At 66.5% G+C, this 13,800-nt stretch overlaps 1 protein-coding gene across 3 annotated transcripts; it reads left to right on the top strand.

Annotated features, from left to right (window-relative positions):
* Window positions 1-10,354: 10,354 nt before the first annotated feature.
* NR2C2AP (nuclear receptor 2C2 associated protein) lies at window positions 10,355-13,571 on the top strand. 3 transcript variants are annotated; one of them, XM_082298043.1, is made up of 6 exons: window positions 10,355-10,370; window positions 11,948-11,994; window positions 12,092-12,182; window positions 12,258-12,363; window positions 13,001-13,068; window positions 13,243-13,571. In XM_082298043.1, exons 2-6 carry the CDS (start codon window positions 11,954-11,956, stop codon window positions 13,357-13,359), a joined length of 423 nt encoding a protein of 140 aa, XP_082154169.1. In that variant the 5' UTR covers window positions 10,355-10,370; window positions 11,948-11,953; the 3' UTR covers window positions 13,360-13,571. The 3 variants fall into 3 exon arrangements, with proteins under 3 accessions (XP_082154169.1, XP_082154168.1, XP_082154170.1); XM_082298042.1 differs by lacking the exon at window positions 10,355-10,370 and adding an exon at window positions 11,701-11,720 and having other exon boundaries at window positions 11,865-11,994; XM_082298044.1 differs by lacking the exon at window positions 10,355-10,370 and adding an exon at window positions 11,701-11,720 and having other exon boundaries at window positions 11,865-11,994; window positions 12,294-12,363.
* Window positions 13,572-13,800: the final 229 nt, after the last annotated feature.

Here is a 13,800-nt window from a genome sequence, read left to right on the forward strand (position 1 = left end):
GTCTTTCCACACATTTCCTTTTCCCCTGGATTTTCCAGGTGACTTTTCCCATCAAAAGGCAAACAAGGAGATATGGGGGGGAACAGCAGCGATGGGATCTCGCTCTCTGCCACCTTCCTGGGATCTTCCCCTTCTCCATCCTCCTCCTCCCCGGCCCGCAGAGCTCCCAGTGGAGCACCCAGTGACAACTCGGGGCCACCAGTCCCAAACCGAGGGGTCCCATCCCCGGTGTCACACCGGGCCAGCGGCAGCGAGAGCCCGCGGAGAGCCGCGTGAAGGCGAGGAGGAGAAATCCTCCTCGGAGTATTTACTCAGAGCCGGGTCCTCGCTGAGCAAACAGCCGGGATTTATTTAAATGTTAAACACAAAAGTTGCTCTTTGGGTTTCCAGCCGCTTCCCAGGAGGCTGCAGAGCTGGGATTTGACGGGATGGGATGGGATGGGATGGGATGGGATGGGATGGGATGGGATGGGATGGGATGGGATGGGGGTCCCTGACCCCACCCCAGTGGGTGCTGCTGGGCGCTCGCAGTTCGGGTTTTGGGGTCACAGGGCTGCCCGGCTCCGGCTGAGCCGTCGCCTTCCCTGACATCAGCATTCCTGCAGGATTTGCTTTCGCAGCAGGAAAGGTGGGAAGGGCCAGGCCGGCAGCACCTGGGAAAGCTCAGCTGTCCCCAAAGTTCCTCCGCACCAGCGACAGGACACATCTCTGTCCTCTGGGGCCAGCCGGCTGCCACCCTCGCCCTTGGCACGCACAGGGGGCACATTCCCCATGGCTCTGCTCCCGTCCCCGCCCCGTTCCATCCCCTCAGCCCCTCACCGCACCCCCGGCTGCCCAGCCGGGCAAGCTGCTGAGCCAGCCAAAAGTTTCTCCCAAGGTCAGGACAAGCGACACGGGAAGCGCCAGCCCTGCCGGGGCCGGGGCCACCACACGCGGTGTCCCCTCGCCAGGACCCCACGGGCGGGCAATGTCCCCCCGCAGCCTCGTTAATTATCGGCAGCGAATCGTTCCCACCTCCCCCGCCATCCATGGATCCACAATCCAGCTCCAACCCCGCCGGGGTGGCACGGCCACATCCCGACCCTGCGGTGCCACCGGGATCGGCCCGGGATGCATCCCGGATGCCCAGGGATGGATCGGGATGGCCGGGGCAGGATCCAGCCGGGATTCTCAGGGAAAGCAGCCGTGGGCTGGGCCACGTGTGTGCCCGGTGGTGACAGCGAGGCGAGGGGGGTGGCACGGGGGTGGCGAGGTGAGGGAGGTGGCCGGGCCACCACGGGCACCAGGGCCCGAATTTCGCAGCGGGGGTTTCTCTCCGCAGTCAGGGCGGTGTCACCGTGACGTCCCCAAGGCCACGTGGCTCGGCCCCCTCGGGGACAAGGAGCGTGTCCCTGTCCCCTCGGCGTCCCAGCGCAACCGGGGGAACGGCAGACGAGAGAAATTTAAAATAACGCCGGTGCAAAACGCCCCCCCAAACCCCCCCAAAGCCGGGCGAACATTTTCACATCTGTCACTAGCTGTCACCTCATGAATAATTCATCCTGCTCATGAATATGCAAAGCCGGGGCTGGTGATTAGCTTGAGCTGAAACAGAGCTTAATTCCACACAGGCCGCCGGGACCACCCGGCCAGTTTGGGGGTCACCTCTCCCCCCGCCCTGCCCCGAGCCTGGGACAGGGCCGGCTGCGGATCCCGGGGTGCGCACGGAGCAGAGGCGACATTTGGGACAGCGCTGGGGACACGGGATGGGTGGCAGCAGAGAAGGGGGCACTGCCCACCCACCCGGGCAGCCCGCATGCAGCCGGACATTGGTGCCCCAGCCCTGGGGACGCCCCAGCCCTGAGGGTGCCACCGGCTGTCCCCACGCAGCCCGCAGTCCCCGTGACCTCTGCTGTCCCCGCGGGTCGCTCGGGTCCGCGGTGCCACCAACGAGCCACGCGACATCCCGGTGCCCACCCTCCCGGCGTGTCCCCCCCTCAGCCACCCCGGGGGTTGCTCCTGCACCCCCCGCCCCCAGCACCGAGCAGCCCTGACCCCCCCCCCCCCCCGCAGCACCCACCTCCCTCCCAGCGCCGCGGTGTCCCCGCCGCCCCCGCGGGGACCGGGGGTGTCCTCCGGGGGCCCCCCCGGGGCTGCGCGGCCGCGGCAGGAGCCCGGCGGCGGGGCCGGCTCGGCGTCCCCTCCTCTCTGCCCACAACAAAGGAATTCTGCAAACCTCGCTGCCGTCACATCTCACAGGCAACGTGATGCTCCCCGCTCCCCCCAGCCTGCCGGAATAAATTAGCACCTCGGGAAGCTGTGATCCCGTCCAATATGGGCCCTTTGCCGGGTGCGATTTTTATTAGGCAGACAGTCTGCAGCCTTTATTTTAGAATTTGCTCCTCTTTTTTTTTTTTAATAGAATTTTTTTTTTTTTTGATTTATTGATTCTTTTTGCCCCGCTTTCTGCCTCTCCCCTGCAAAGCCCAAAGCGCCGCGGGAGCCCCGAAGCCGGCTCAGCATCGCTCTGAGCCCTCGGCTCCATCGCCAGCCCTGCCGCCGGCTCGGCCACACGCTGGGAGTGACTCCCGGCACCGCGCCCGGTGCCCAAACCCGGGAGGAGACCCCCGGGCCGCAGGGCCTGGCACGGATCCAGGCCGCTGGCACCGTTGTCCCACCGGCTTTGGGGTTGCCGAGCGCCTCGCGCTATCCCCACCCACATCCATCCGTCTGTCCTTCCATCCATCCGTCCATCCATCCATCCGTCCATCCGTCCGTCCGTCCGTCCGTCCATCCATCCATCCATCCATCCATCCTGTCTTCTCCACACCGTGTCCACGTGCTGGGGACATCCTGGCCATGGCACTGAGTGCCCAGCACTCTGCCAGCGCCCTGGCAGCCAGGGCCACCTCGGGATAGGGAAATTCCCGGCTCCCGACTCACCAGGGAGCCACCAGTGTCACCAGCAAGGAACCGGGTGGCCCAGGCGCACCCGGCTGTGGCACCACAGGGGGGTGGCACCGGTGGCACCCACAGCTGTCCTGCCACCCCTCGCCACCTCTGCCTGCCCTCTGTCTCGCTGCCAGCTCCTGGGGTGCTCAGGGCATGGTGGCCCTGCCTGCCCCACTGTCCCCAGTGTTGCCCAGCCCCTCTCAGTGTCCCCAGCCCCTGAGAGCCCGGTCCTCACGGTGTCCCCCTGTCCTCGCGTCCCCACAAAGCCAGTGGCCACGCCCCCATTGTCCAGCTGTCCCAGTGCCCCTGATCCCCGCAGTGTCCCCTCCAGCCCCATGGTCCCCGATCCCAGCACCGCCAGCCGTGACAGTTCACTGTCCCCTCAGTGTCCCCAGCGTCTCCCCCACGCCAGGGCCACCATCCCTCACCGCTGTCCCCCCCGGTACCCACAGTGTCCCTCTCCCACACCGAGCGTCCCCCTCATCCCCGCTGCGTCCCCAGCCCGGATCCGTCCTGCTCCTGCCACAGCCGTGCCGGTGTCCCCGTCCCCATCCCCGCCACCGCCGCCGGGACCCGCGGCCCCCCCACCCCCGCATTCCCCAGCCTGGCTCCATCCCGCTCCTGCCGTGGTGGCGCCGGTGTCGCTGCCGGTGTCACCGCCCCCACCGCCGTCCCCGCAGCAGTGCCGGTGCCGGTGTCACCGTCCCCATCCCCGCCACCCGGCCCCGCATTCCTGCAGCCCCCGCAGCCCCGCCGCGTCCCCAGCCCGGATCCAGCCCTCTCCCGCCGTAGCGCTGCCGCTGCCGGTACCGGTACCGGTGTCGGTGTCACCGTCCCCATCCCCGCCACCGGGCCCCTCACCCACCGAGCCCCCAGCGCGGATCCGTCCCGCTCCTGCCGTAGCGGTGCCGGTGCCGGTGTCCCCATCCCCACGGCCGTCCCCGCAGTGGGGGCGGTGCCGGTGCCGGTGCCGGTATCACACGTACCTGGTCCGTGCTCAGGGCGCGCCGGGACTCATCGCCGCCGGTAGAGCCGAGCACCCCCGCCGGCACCGGGGGCTTAAAAGCGGGGCTCGGAGAGGGGGGCAGCGGGCCGGGCCCCCCCCGGAGGGGGCCGAGCCGGGCCGGGCCGGGCCAATCGCGGCTGGCGGCGGGCGCGGCCCCCCCCTCCCCGCCGGTGCCGCCGGTGCCGCCCGCCCGCACCTGCCCGCAGCGGCGGAGAACCCGCGCCCGCTCCGCGCTGCCCGGCGCAGGGCGAGGGGCGGCCGCGCATGCGCCACCCCCCCAAACCCGGGCCAACCCCCCCCCACCCCCCAAAACCGGGGCCGCCCCCTCCTCATCCAGTGGGGCCTCCTCTTGAACCCCACTCGGCGTGGAAGGGGCTGGGGGGTCTCTGTAATGAGGGGGGGGGTCTCTAAGAGGGCTCGGGGAGAGATTGGGGGGGTCCCTGGAATAGGGGGGGCTGTTATGGGGGTGGGGTCCTTAAGAGGATGTGGGGGGGGTAATGGAGGCAGGAAGAGAGGGGGGGACCCAGCAGGATTTTTCTGGGGGTGTTTCCAACGAGGGGAGCGTCTCCCAGCCCCTCCACACCCCAAAATTCTCTCTAAGCCATACAGGGCGCAGCCAGCAGCACCCTCCAGTCCCTCCACACCCTATAAGGGGCCGGAATGGGGTGCAGGGGGGGGGGGGGGGGTGGAGGATGCTGTGGATGGATAAAGATTTCAAAAAGCCCCAACAACCCCCCAAAACCGGGTAAGACTCTCCAAAGAGCCGCGCTACCAGGAACGACCCCCAAAACGGGGGAAGAAAACCATCACTGAGCTATTGGGGGGCGGGTTTTTTGGGGGGGGGGGGGGGGTGTCACCTTCCCGCCGGTGACTGAAGAATGCCAGCCTGTCTCCCACGGCTTGGCACCAAAAGGAGAGATCCCCCCTCCCTATTTCGCCCATAGGATGGATCCGTGGAAACCCGAGAGCAAAGTTCTCATTTCCGACTCCATTGTGCCAGACTTTTCGTGGCGTTTCCTGCCTTTTGTGAGCCCCCCCTGCTCCGGCACAATCCCGGCGTTGCCGGCGCACAGAGCTCCTCTGTTCCCCTTCTTTATGTGGCTGCAGCTGGCGGGCCCGGCCCCATGGAGGTGCCCAAGCGTGGGGGACAGGGACAGGGGTCACTGTCCCCGTGGGGTTTGCCTTTAGGGACAGGGTCCCAGGGGATTTGATATCCCGGCTTCTTCCCGCTCTCGGCGGATCCAGCTGCCCCTACAGATCTCCCGTCCTGCTGGCCCGGGGTGGTTTTTGGGGGTTTTTGGAAGGAGGGTGCTGCTCCTGCTCGGAGAGGATGATCCAGGAGTGGTCCATGGGATGGGGCCGACCTCAAAATCCTCACCTGGGCACCCTCTGGATGTCCCCGCTGCCCCCCACCACAGCTGGGTCCTCCCCCCGCTGCCCAAATCCTTCCTCCTGCTCTTCCTCTCCCCAAATTTCACCCGGAAATCCCGCAGCGTGCATGGATCAGGGATCAGAAGGGCTCATGCCTGCTTCCCAGTGGGAATGTCGGGTGTCCCCACCAGCTCCCAGCTCCCACATCCCAAAAATCTCCACCACAGCTGCTCCCAGCCTGACCCCGACCCTCGAAGGAGCCCCGGGGACTCAAAGGCGGGACCCCAGGCCACCTCCCAGGGGACACCGAGCCCCGGCGTGGATGTGTCCCCGGCCTTTTGTGTGGCACGGAGGGTGCTGGCAGCGACTGAGCGGAGCTCTCAAGTGGCGGTGAATGTCACAGCAGCCACCCGCCAGCGCGGCTCGGGGACCGGGGTGCCACGGACACCTCTCCCCCCTCTCCGGCAGCTGCTCCGTGCCCAGAGACGCGCTGGGAACCAGCTCCTCCACTGGCACCAGTTTGGCGTCCCAGTGCCCTCCCTCCAGCTGGGAGGTGACTTCATTGGGTCTCATCGCCCTCTGAGCCCAACATCCTGCCAAGGCCCAGCCTCACTCGGGTGGCAGCGCCAGCGCTGGCCCGGAGCCGTGTCCCAATGTCCCCATCCTCGCCCCGGGTGGGGTCCCCGCCACACCCCCAGCCCCACATCCAGCGGCATCGCCTGGGGAGCCCCGAGCTGCTCCCGCGAGGCAGAACCTGCTGTCACCGTGTCCCCACGGCCGTGGCCCCACCGGGTGGCCCCGGGCCAGCGTGGTTGGGGTGACTCCATCCCTCGGTCCCACTCGCCGGGCCCCAGCCCCGGCAGGATCCGCGGCGGCCTCCGCGCGGGGGAGCGGGGACTGCGCGTCTTTTTGAGCCCGAACGCCGGGATTCTGGTGAAATCCTGCAGCAGTGTTGCCGTGACGACCCTCCTGCAGTTTCCATCCAGAGATGTTTTCCTTTGTTGTGACAGGGACACGGCGAGCGGCCGCGGGCGGTTGGGGTGCGGTGACAACGCCGAGGGGCTCCCGCTGCGAGGGGCAGGGACGCGGCACCGCCCGCGGGGACACCACTGCGGCTCCGGTGTGGGGCTGGGGGGGTCCCCGCTGCTCCAGCACCGCCCTGATTTGTCCCCAACCACCCCAGGGGACAGTGGAGGGGCCAGGAGCCTGGTGGCATGAGTTTGGTAGGTCTCAGCCAGGTCTTGCTGCCGTGACAATAGAGGGGTGACATGGCCAGCCCACGGCGTGGGGACAGCTCTGGGCTTGATTCTGTGGTGGCCACCCCCGTCCCCCACAGGACAGAGCCAATTTGGGTGGGTGGCCGGGCCGGGAGCCTCCCGAGCTGCTCCAGTTTGGGGTGGTGGCACCGTGACCGGGGTGCTGAGGGGCACCGGGGTGCCCCGGAGCCTCCGTGGGCAGCGAGGGGTCCCGCAGCTCCCCGGGAGCGCGTCCCGGTGTCCCCGCACGGCCGCGGGGTGCTCGGGGGGACCCCGTCCCGCGCCCCACGGAGCCGCTTGTTATTCCGCTCAGGTCCGCCGGCGGCGAATGAAGCCCGTTCCAGGAGAGCTGCCACATTCATCAGGACTGCAGCTCATTAGCGAGGCCTCTGCCACCGCAGCTGGGGCCAGCGCTCGGGGCACTGGCACGGGGACAGGCGGACGGACGGACGGACGGGAGGACGGACGGACAGGAGGATCCGTGGCTGCGGAGAACCGGCGGCTCTGCCTGTCCTGGCGGAGCTGCCGAGGTGGAGTTGGGCAGGACAGCTCAGCCAGGGATGGGGAGGGGACGGGGGGGGGGGGGGCGCAGAACGATGGCACCACTTCGGTGCTGCCCCTGTGCCCTCATCCCGCCGAGAGCTGGGCACGGCAGGGAGGGCACAGACGGGGCTGGCCCGGGGGCTGCGGTGCCCCCCAGGGATGGGCGATGCTGCCCTGGCCAGGCCCAACTTCCCTCCGAAACCACCGGCAGCGTGCATTGATTTTATTTGCGGTTTCCATGGCAACTGCCTCCTTCCCTTCCCCCTCCCGGCAGCCGGACCCGCTCCTTCGCCCTCGGGCAGCGGCCAGCCCGCACCTGGGACACGGGACACGGGCGAGGACACGGGAGGGGACACGGGAGGGGACACGGGAGGGGACACGGGTGCCTCCTTGGAGATGCCCGCGGTGGCGATGCCACCAGCTCACCCCTGTGAGTGATTTTGGGGGAGCAGGCGACACCAGGGACACCGGGCGCGGCCAGCCCCGCTCTGACTCCGGCAATAATCAGCAGCGGGGCTGGAAGGATGCCGCGCTGGCTCATTAGCCAGGGTGCTAATTGTCCCGTGCGGGGACACCGAGCAGCATCTCCCGCTCATTAACGGCGCGTGGCCCCCTCACACCTGCTCACACCGCTGTGACGCGTGTCAGGCACTCACGGTGTGGTGACACTGTTGGGGACACCGCGGCAAAGCCCGCTGCCCTCAGCCCTGGGAACTACAGGCCGGCTTGTGGCTTAAAAGCAGCGTTATAATAAATTAATGATAATTATATCATTTACCCGTCCCTATTTACCCACGGCCACCCTGCCCTGCTCCTTCCCAGCACCGAGATGCCACCACATCCTCACTTAGCGTGAATTACAAACCACATCTGGCTGGGCCAAACCCTTCCCGAAGCCCCGCGGCACCCCCGTCCCGCGCGCTCGGGGGGATTTTGATAAATAATAAAGGCGCGGAGAACAGGCAGAGCCCTGTGCCGCTGCGCGCTGAATTCCGCATCCCCCGGCCATCCCCGGGGCTTTACGCGGAAGTGGAAATCAATCGGCACAAGTAATTAATGGTGAAGGGCACAACACCCGCTCTTTCTTTGGAAGCGCCGGCCGGGGATGCTCGGCGGAGCCCACACGCCGCCGCCCGCCGCACAAAAGGCACCGGGCGCTCGCTTCCTGCATCGCGGGCCCCGGTGCGAGCGGGGGGTCTGGAGCCGTGCCCACGCTGGCTTTGGCACCAGCCTCGCCATCAGCTCCTGGATACGATGGAAAGGCCTCCCCGGGGCGCGGCGGAGCGCCGGGCTGGACGGCAGCCGGGAGCCGCCGCCAGAGCCGCTCCTGGCACGGCCCGGCCCCGGCGGCGGCAGCGCCGCGTTCCTCGACAGCGAGGAAGGTACCGAGGCCGAAGGTTCCGGGGCTGAGGCGCTGCTTTCCGGTTCCTCAGGGCCTGCAGGGTCAAGGGTCACTGGGATCCTCCCGGCTCCCCAGGGCTGCAGGGGTCGGGGGGCACTGGGATCCTCCCGGTTCTCCAGGGCTGCAGGGGTCGGGGGGCACTGGGATCCTCCCGGTTCTCCAGGGCTGCAGGGGTCGGGGGGCACTGGGATGATGAGCGGGGACCGTGCCCGCAGGCGCGTGCGGGAGGTGACGCGCACGGTGGTGGCAGAAGTGGCAGCTCTGTCCCCAGACGAGCAATTAGCCCAGGGGCAAATGAGGCTCCTGCGGTTTTTGACCCAATTTCTCAGGCGAAACTCGACGGGGGAAGGAGAGGAGGGAGGGAGAGAAGGAGGAGGAGAAGGAGGAGGAAGGCAGAGCCGGTCACGCGTGTGTCGCATGTCCCCGCGGGTGTGTGCTCACACGCGTGTGACATGTGTGACATGTGTGTCCCCAGCCGGGGCCGAGCCCCGGGACGGGGATGGGGACGGGGAGGGGGCGGCGGCTTCGCAGCTCTCGCCGGGTTTATTTTTGCCGGTGACTGAGCTGAGGCGGCCTCGGCGCGGCCGCCGTGACTCACCCGGCACCGGGAGCTCTGCGGGGCTGCGGAGCCGGGGGCTGGGATGAGCAGGGATGCTGGGGTGGGAAGGGGTGCTGGGATGAGCAGGGATGAGTGGGGATGTAGGGATGATAAAGGATGCAGGGATGAGCAGGGAGGTGCAGGGATGAGCAGGGATGAGCAGGGATGCAGGGAGGAGCAGGGATGCAGGGATGAGCAGGGATGCAGGGATGAGCAGCATTGCTGGGCCGTGTAAGGATCCTGGGATCTGCAGGGATTCAGGGATGCAGGGATTTGCAGGGATGTGTAGGGATTTGCAGGAAATCAGGCATGCAGGGATGAGCAGGGATTCAGGGAGATTCAGGGATATGCAAGGATTCAGGTATATGCAGGGCTGCAGGGATGTGCAGGGATGCAGGTATATACAGGATTTTAGGGATGCAGGGATATGCAGGGTTTCTGGGATTCAGGGATGAGGGGATTCAGGAATTCAGGGATGCAGGGATATGCAGGGTTCCAGGGATGCAGAGATTCAGGAATTCAGGGATGCAGGGATATGCAGGGTTCCAGGGATGCAGAGATTCAGGAATTCAGGAATGCAGGGACATGCAGGGTTTCTGGGATTCAGGGCTGCAGGAATATGCAGGGATGCAGGGATGTGCAGGATTTCAGTGATTCAGGGATGCGGCAATTCAGGGTTTCAGGGATTCTGGGATAACCAAGGTTTCAGGGATGTGCAGGGTTTCAGGGGTGCCGAGATTCAGGAATTCAGGGATGTGCAGGGTTTCAGAGATGCAGGGATGCAGAGATTCGGGGATTCAGGGATGTGCGGGGATTCAGGGACGCAGGAATTCAGGGATTCAGGAATCCCTCCCACCCCGCACTCCCTCTCCCTCTCCTCCTCCCTCTCGCCGGTCCCAGCCCCGCTCCGCCAGTGCCACCCGCAGAGCTGCTCCGGGAGGGTCCCCGCGCCCCCCGCGCCCCCCGCGCGGGTCCCCCCAGCACCGGCAGAGGGGGGGATCCCCCCATTCCCAAGGACACGCGGGAACCGGGAGCGGGGACCGGGGGCCGGGACCGGGGGCCGGGAGCGGGGGCGAGGCGTTTGCAGGGCGGCGAACACGGTGGGAGGGGGGCGGCGGGGCTGGGCCGGGGGTGGGGGGCACGGAGGGGTCCCGGGTGGCGCGGGGGGGACACGGATCTCCCGTGCCGGCGTCCCCGCGGTGCCGGGGGCGGTACCGGACACCGGGAGCGGGGCGAGAGCTCCGCCTCTTCCTGCGGCGGGCGGTGAGTGCGGGGCGGCCCGGCGGGATCGCGATGGGACGGGGAGGGGACCGGGGAGCAGCCCCCGGGGGGAGCCGGTGCTGCCGGAGGTCGCCGGTGCTGTCCGGGTGTCCCCAGGGGTGTCCCCAGTGCTTCTCGGGGAACCCCATTGCTGGCCGGGGGTCCCCGGTGCTGCTCGGGGGGTCCCCAGTACGATCCAAGGGTCTCCATTCCTGCCCAGGTGTCCCCAGCGCTGTTTCGGGTGTCCCCAGCGCTGTTCCGGGTGTCCCCAGCGCTGTTTCGGGTGTCCCCATTCCTGCCCAGGTGTCCCCAGCGCTGTTTTGGGTGTCCCCAGGACTGTTTCGGGTGTCCCCATTCCTGCCCAGGTGTCCCCAGCGCTGTTTCGGGTGTACCCAGCGCTGTTTTGGGTGTCCCCAGGGCTGCCCAGGTGTCCCCGTTCCTGCCCAGGTGTACCCAGCGCTGTTTTGGGTGTCCCCGTTCCTGCTCAGGTGTCCCCAGCGCTGTTCCGGGTGTCCCCAGCGATGTTTTGGGTGTCCCCAGCGCTGTTCCGGGTGTCCCCAGCGCTGTTTTGGGTGTCCCCAGCGCTGCCCAGGTGTCCCCAGCGCTGTTTTGGGTGTCCCCAGCGCTGTTTCGGGTGTCCCCATTCCTGCCCAGGTGTCCCCAGCGCTGTTTTGGGTGTCCCCAGGGCTGCCCAGGTGTCCCCGTTCCTGCCCAGGTGTCCCCAGCGCTGTTTTGGGTGTCCCCAGGGCTGCCCAGGTGTCCCCGTTCCTGCCCAGGTGTACCCAGCACTGTTCTGGGTGTCCCCAGGACTGTTTCGGGTGTCCCCATTCCTGCCCAGGTGTCCCCAGCGCTGTTTCGGGTGTCCCCAGCGCTGTTTTGGGTGTCCCCAGGGCTGCCCAGGTGTCCCCGTTCCTGCCCAGGTGTCCCCAGCGCTGTTTTGGGTGTCCCCAGCGCTGTTTTGGGTGTCCCCATTCCTGCCCAGGTGTCCCCAGCGCTGTTTCGGGTGTACCCAGCGCTGTTTTGGGTGTCCCCAGGGCTGTTTTGGGTGTCCCCATTCCTGCCCAGGTGTCCCCAGCGCTGTTTCGGGTGTACCCAGCGCTGTTTTGGGTGTCCCCAGGGCTGCCCAGGTGTCCCCGTTCCTGCCCAGGTGTCCCCAGCGCTGTTTTGGGTGTCCCCGTTCCTGCCCAGGTGTCCCCAGCGCTGTTTTGGGTGTCCCCAGGGCTGCCCAGGTGTCCCCGTTCCTGCCCAGGTGTACCCAGCGCTGTTTTGGGTGTCCCCAGCGCTGTTTTGGGTGTCCCCGTTCCTGCCCAGGTGTACCCAGCGCTGTTTTGGGTGTCCCCAGCGCTGTTTTGGGTGTCCCCGTTCCTGCCCAGGTGTACCCAGCACTGTTCTGGGTGTCCCCAGGACTGTTTTGGGTGTCCCCATTCCTGCCCAGGTGTCCCCAGCGCTGTTTCGGGTGTCCCCAGCGCTGTTTCGGGTGTCCCCATTCCTGCCCAGGTGTCCCCAGCGCTGTTTCGGGTGTCCCCAGCGCTGTTTCGGGTGTCCCCGTTCGTGCCCCTCCCTGAGCGCTCTCTCCGCAGGCAGCGATGCCCGCGGAGCCCCTGGTCTGTGCCCGCACGGCCACGCGGTGAGTCCCGGCCCCTCCTGGCGCCCGTGCCCCGCTGTCCCCTGGCCCTGCCAGGCTCTGATGTCCCCCCGGGGCTGGTGGCACGTGTCCCCCGCAGGGTGAGCTCCGTGCTGAACCGGGACGTGAAGCAATTTGGGAAGCAGCACCTGTTCGATGGCAGCGAGGAGACCTGCTGGAACTCGGACCAGGTGCGGGCACACGGGAGCTGCGAGCCCTCCCCTTCCCCACTCCGTGCCCCCTGTGACACTGCTGTCCCCACCCAGGGCACGTCCCAGTGGGTCACCCTGGATTTCCCCCAGCCCGTCAAGGTCTCGCAGCTCCACATCCAGTTCCAGGGGGGATTTTCCAGCCGGCTGTGCACGCTGGAAGGTGAGGATTGCTGGGATTAGGGGGGCCCTGCTTCAGTTTACCCACACCTGCACCCTGCAGCTGTGAGAGGGAGGCTCAGAGGGGTTCATCAGCAATTCCCAAAGCCCAGGAGGGGTTTGGGAACACCTGGAGCAGCTCCGTGGGGGAATAGGAAGGAGCTGGGATGCTCTGGGTGCTGCTGGGAATCAGGGAAGATTTTGGGACAATCCTTGGAGGGGAATAAAGAGGAGCTGGGATGCTCTGGGAGCCAGGGAAAATTTAGGGACAGCCCCTGGAAGGGAATAAAGAGGAGCTGGGGTGCTCTGGGTGCTGCTGGGAATCGGGGAAGATTTTGGGACAACCCTTGGAGGGGAATAAGAAGGAGCTGGAATGCTCTGGGAGCCAGGGAAGATTTTTGGAGGCTCCTGGAGGGGAATAAAGAGGAGCTGGGGTGCTCTGGGTGCTGCTGGGAATCGGGGAAGATTTTGGGACAGCCCTTGGAGGGGAATAAGAAGGAGCTGGAATGCTCTGGGAGCCAGGGAAGATTTTTGGAGGCTCCTGGAGGGGAATAAAGAGGAGCTGGGATGCTCTGGGTGCTGCTGGGAGCCAGGGAAGATTTTTGGAGGCTCCTGCAGCACCTGAGGCTCGCCCTCCCCAGGCTGCAGGACTGGTGAGGAACTGGTGAAAATATCCGAGCTGTACCCCCAGGACAGCCATGCCCTGCAAATATCCTTTCCCAGGATGATGATGGGGGCGGGGGCTGGAATTCGGGGATTTTTTATTTTGGAATTTTGCTGCTGTGGGAGCTGCTCAGCAGAGCTGGGGGTGTGACCCCCCTCACCCCCTCAGGGCGGGTCTGGCATCCCAATCCCTGCGTTCTTCCTTCACTGGGAGCGGCACAGATTCCAGGTGGAGGAGACTGTGCTGGATAAGCTGAGGATCACCTTTGGGAGCAGCACGGATTTCTTCGGGAGGATCGTGGTTTATCACCTGGGGGTGCTGGGGGAGAGGCTCTAGGGGGGGACACTGGGGGGCTGTGCCCACTTTGGGGGCTCTGCAGACCCCCATGAGAGGGATCCCTGTCCCCTGGGGTGACGCTGGTGAAGGACACGGGAGGCTGTGGTGGGACACAGGGGTGCAATGGGATCAATTAAAGATATTCCTGCTCTTTCCCGGCTGCTCCTTTGGAATTGGCTCTCTGGGAATGAGCCCTCCAGGGATTTGGGGCAGAGGAGAAGTGTCCCCTCCTTGTGCTGTCACCTTGGTGGCCACCCCTGAGCAGTGACACATTCCCAGCTGCCGGGATTTTTCCTCCTGGCTGCGTGCAGGGAAGGCTTGGCAGCTTTATGGGAGCTTCCCTTTCCGAATGGAGCAATTCCAGGATGCTGAGAGGGAATTCTGCCCAAAAACTGGGATTGGGACGGGAGCTGGGATGGGCTGAGACAGCAGACGGGGCTG

This window comes from Coloeus monedula, assembly GCF_965178545.1.
Source record: "Coloeus monedula genome assembly, chromosome: 27".
Classification (NCBI taxonomy): Eukaryota; Metazoa; Chordata; class Aves; order Passeriformes; family Corvidae; genus Coloeus; species Coloeus monedula.

Coding starts and splice junctions, on each gene's coding strand:
- NR2C2AP (XM_082298043.1), top strand. CDS start 11,954: ATGCCCGCGGAGCCCCTGGTCTGTGCCCGCACGGCCACGCG. Junction 12,183..12,257: donor CCTGCTGGAACTCGGACCAG/GTGCGGGCACAC, acceptor GTCCCCACCCAG/GGCACGTCCCAGTGGGTCAC. Junction 13,069..13,242: donor AGGACAGCCATGCCCTGCAA/ATATCCTTTCCC, acceptor TGGGAGCGGCAC/AGATTCCAGGTGGAGGAGAC.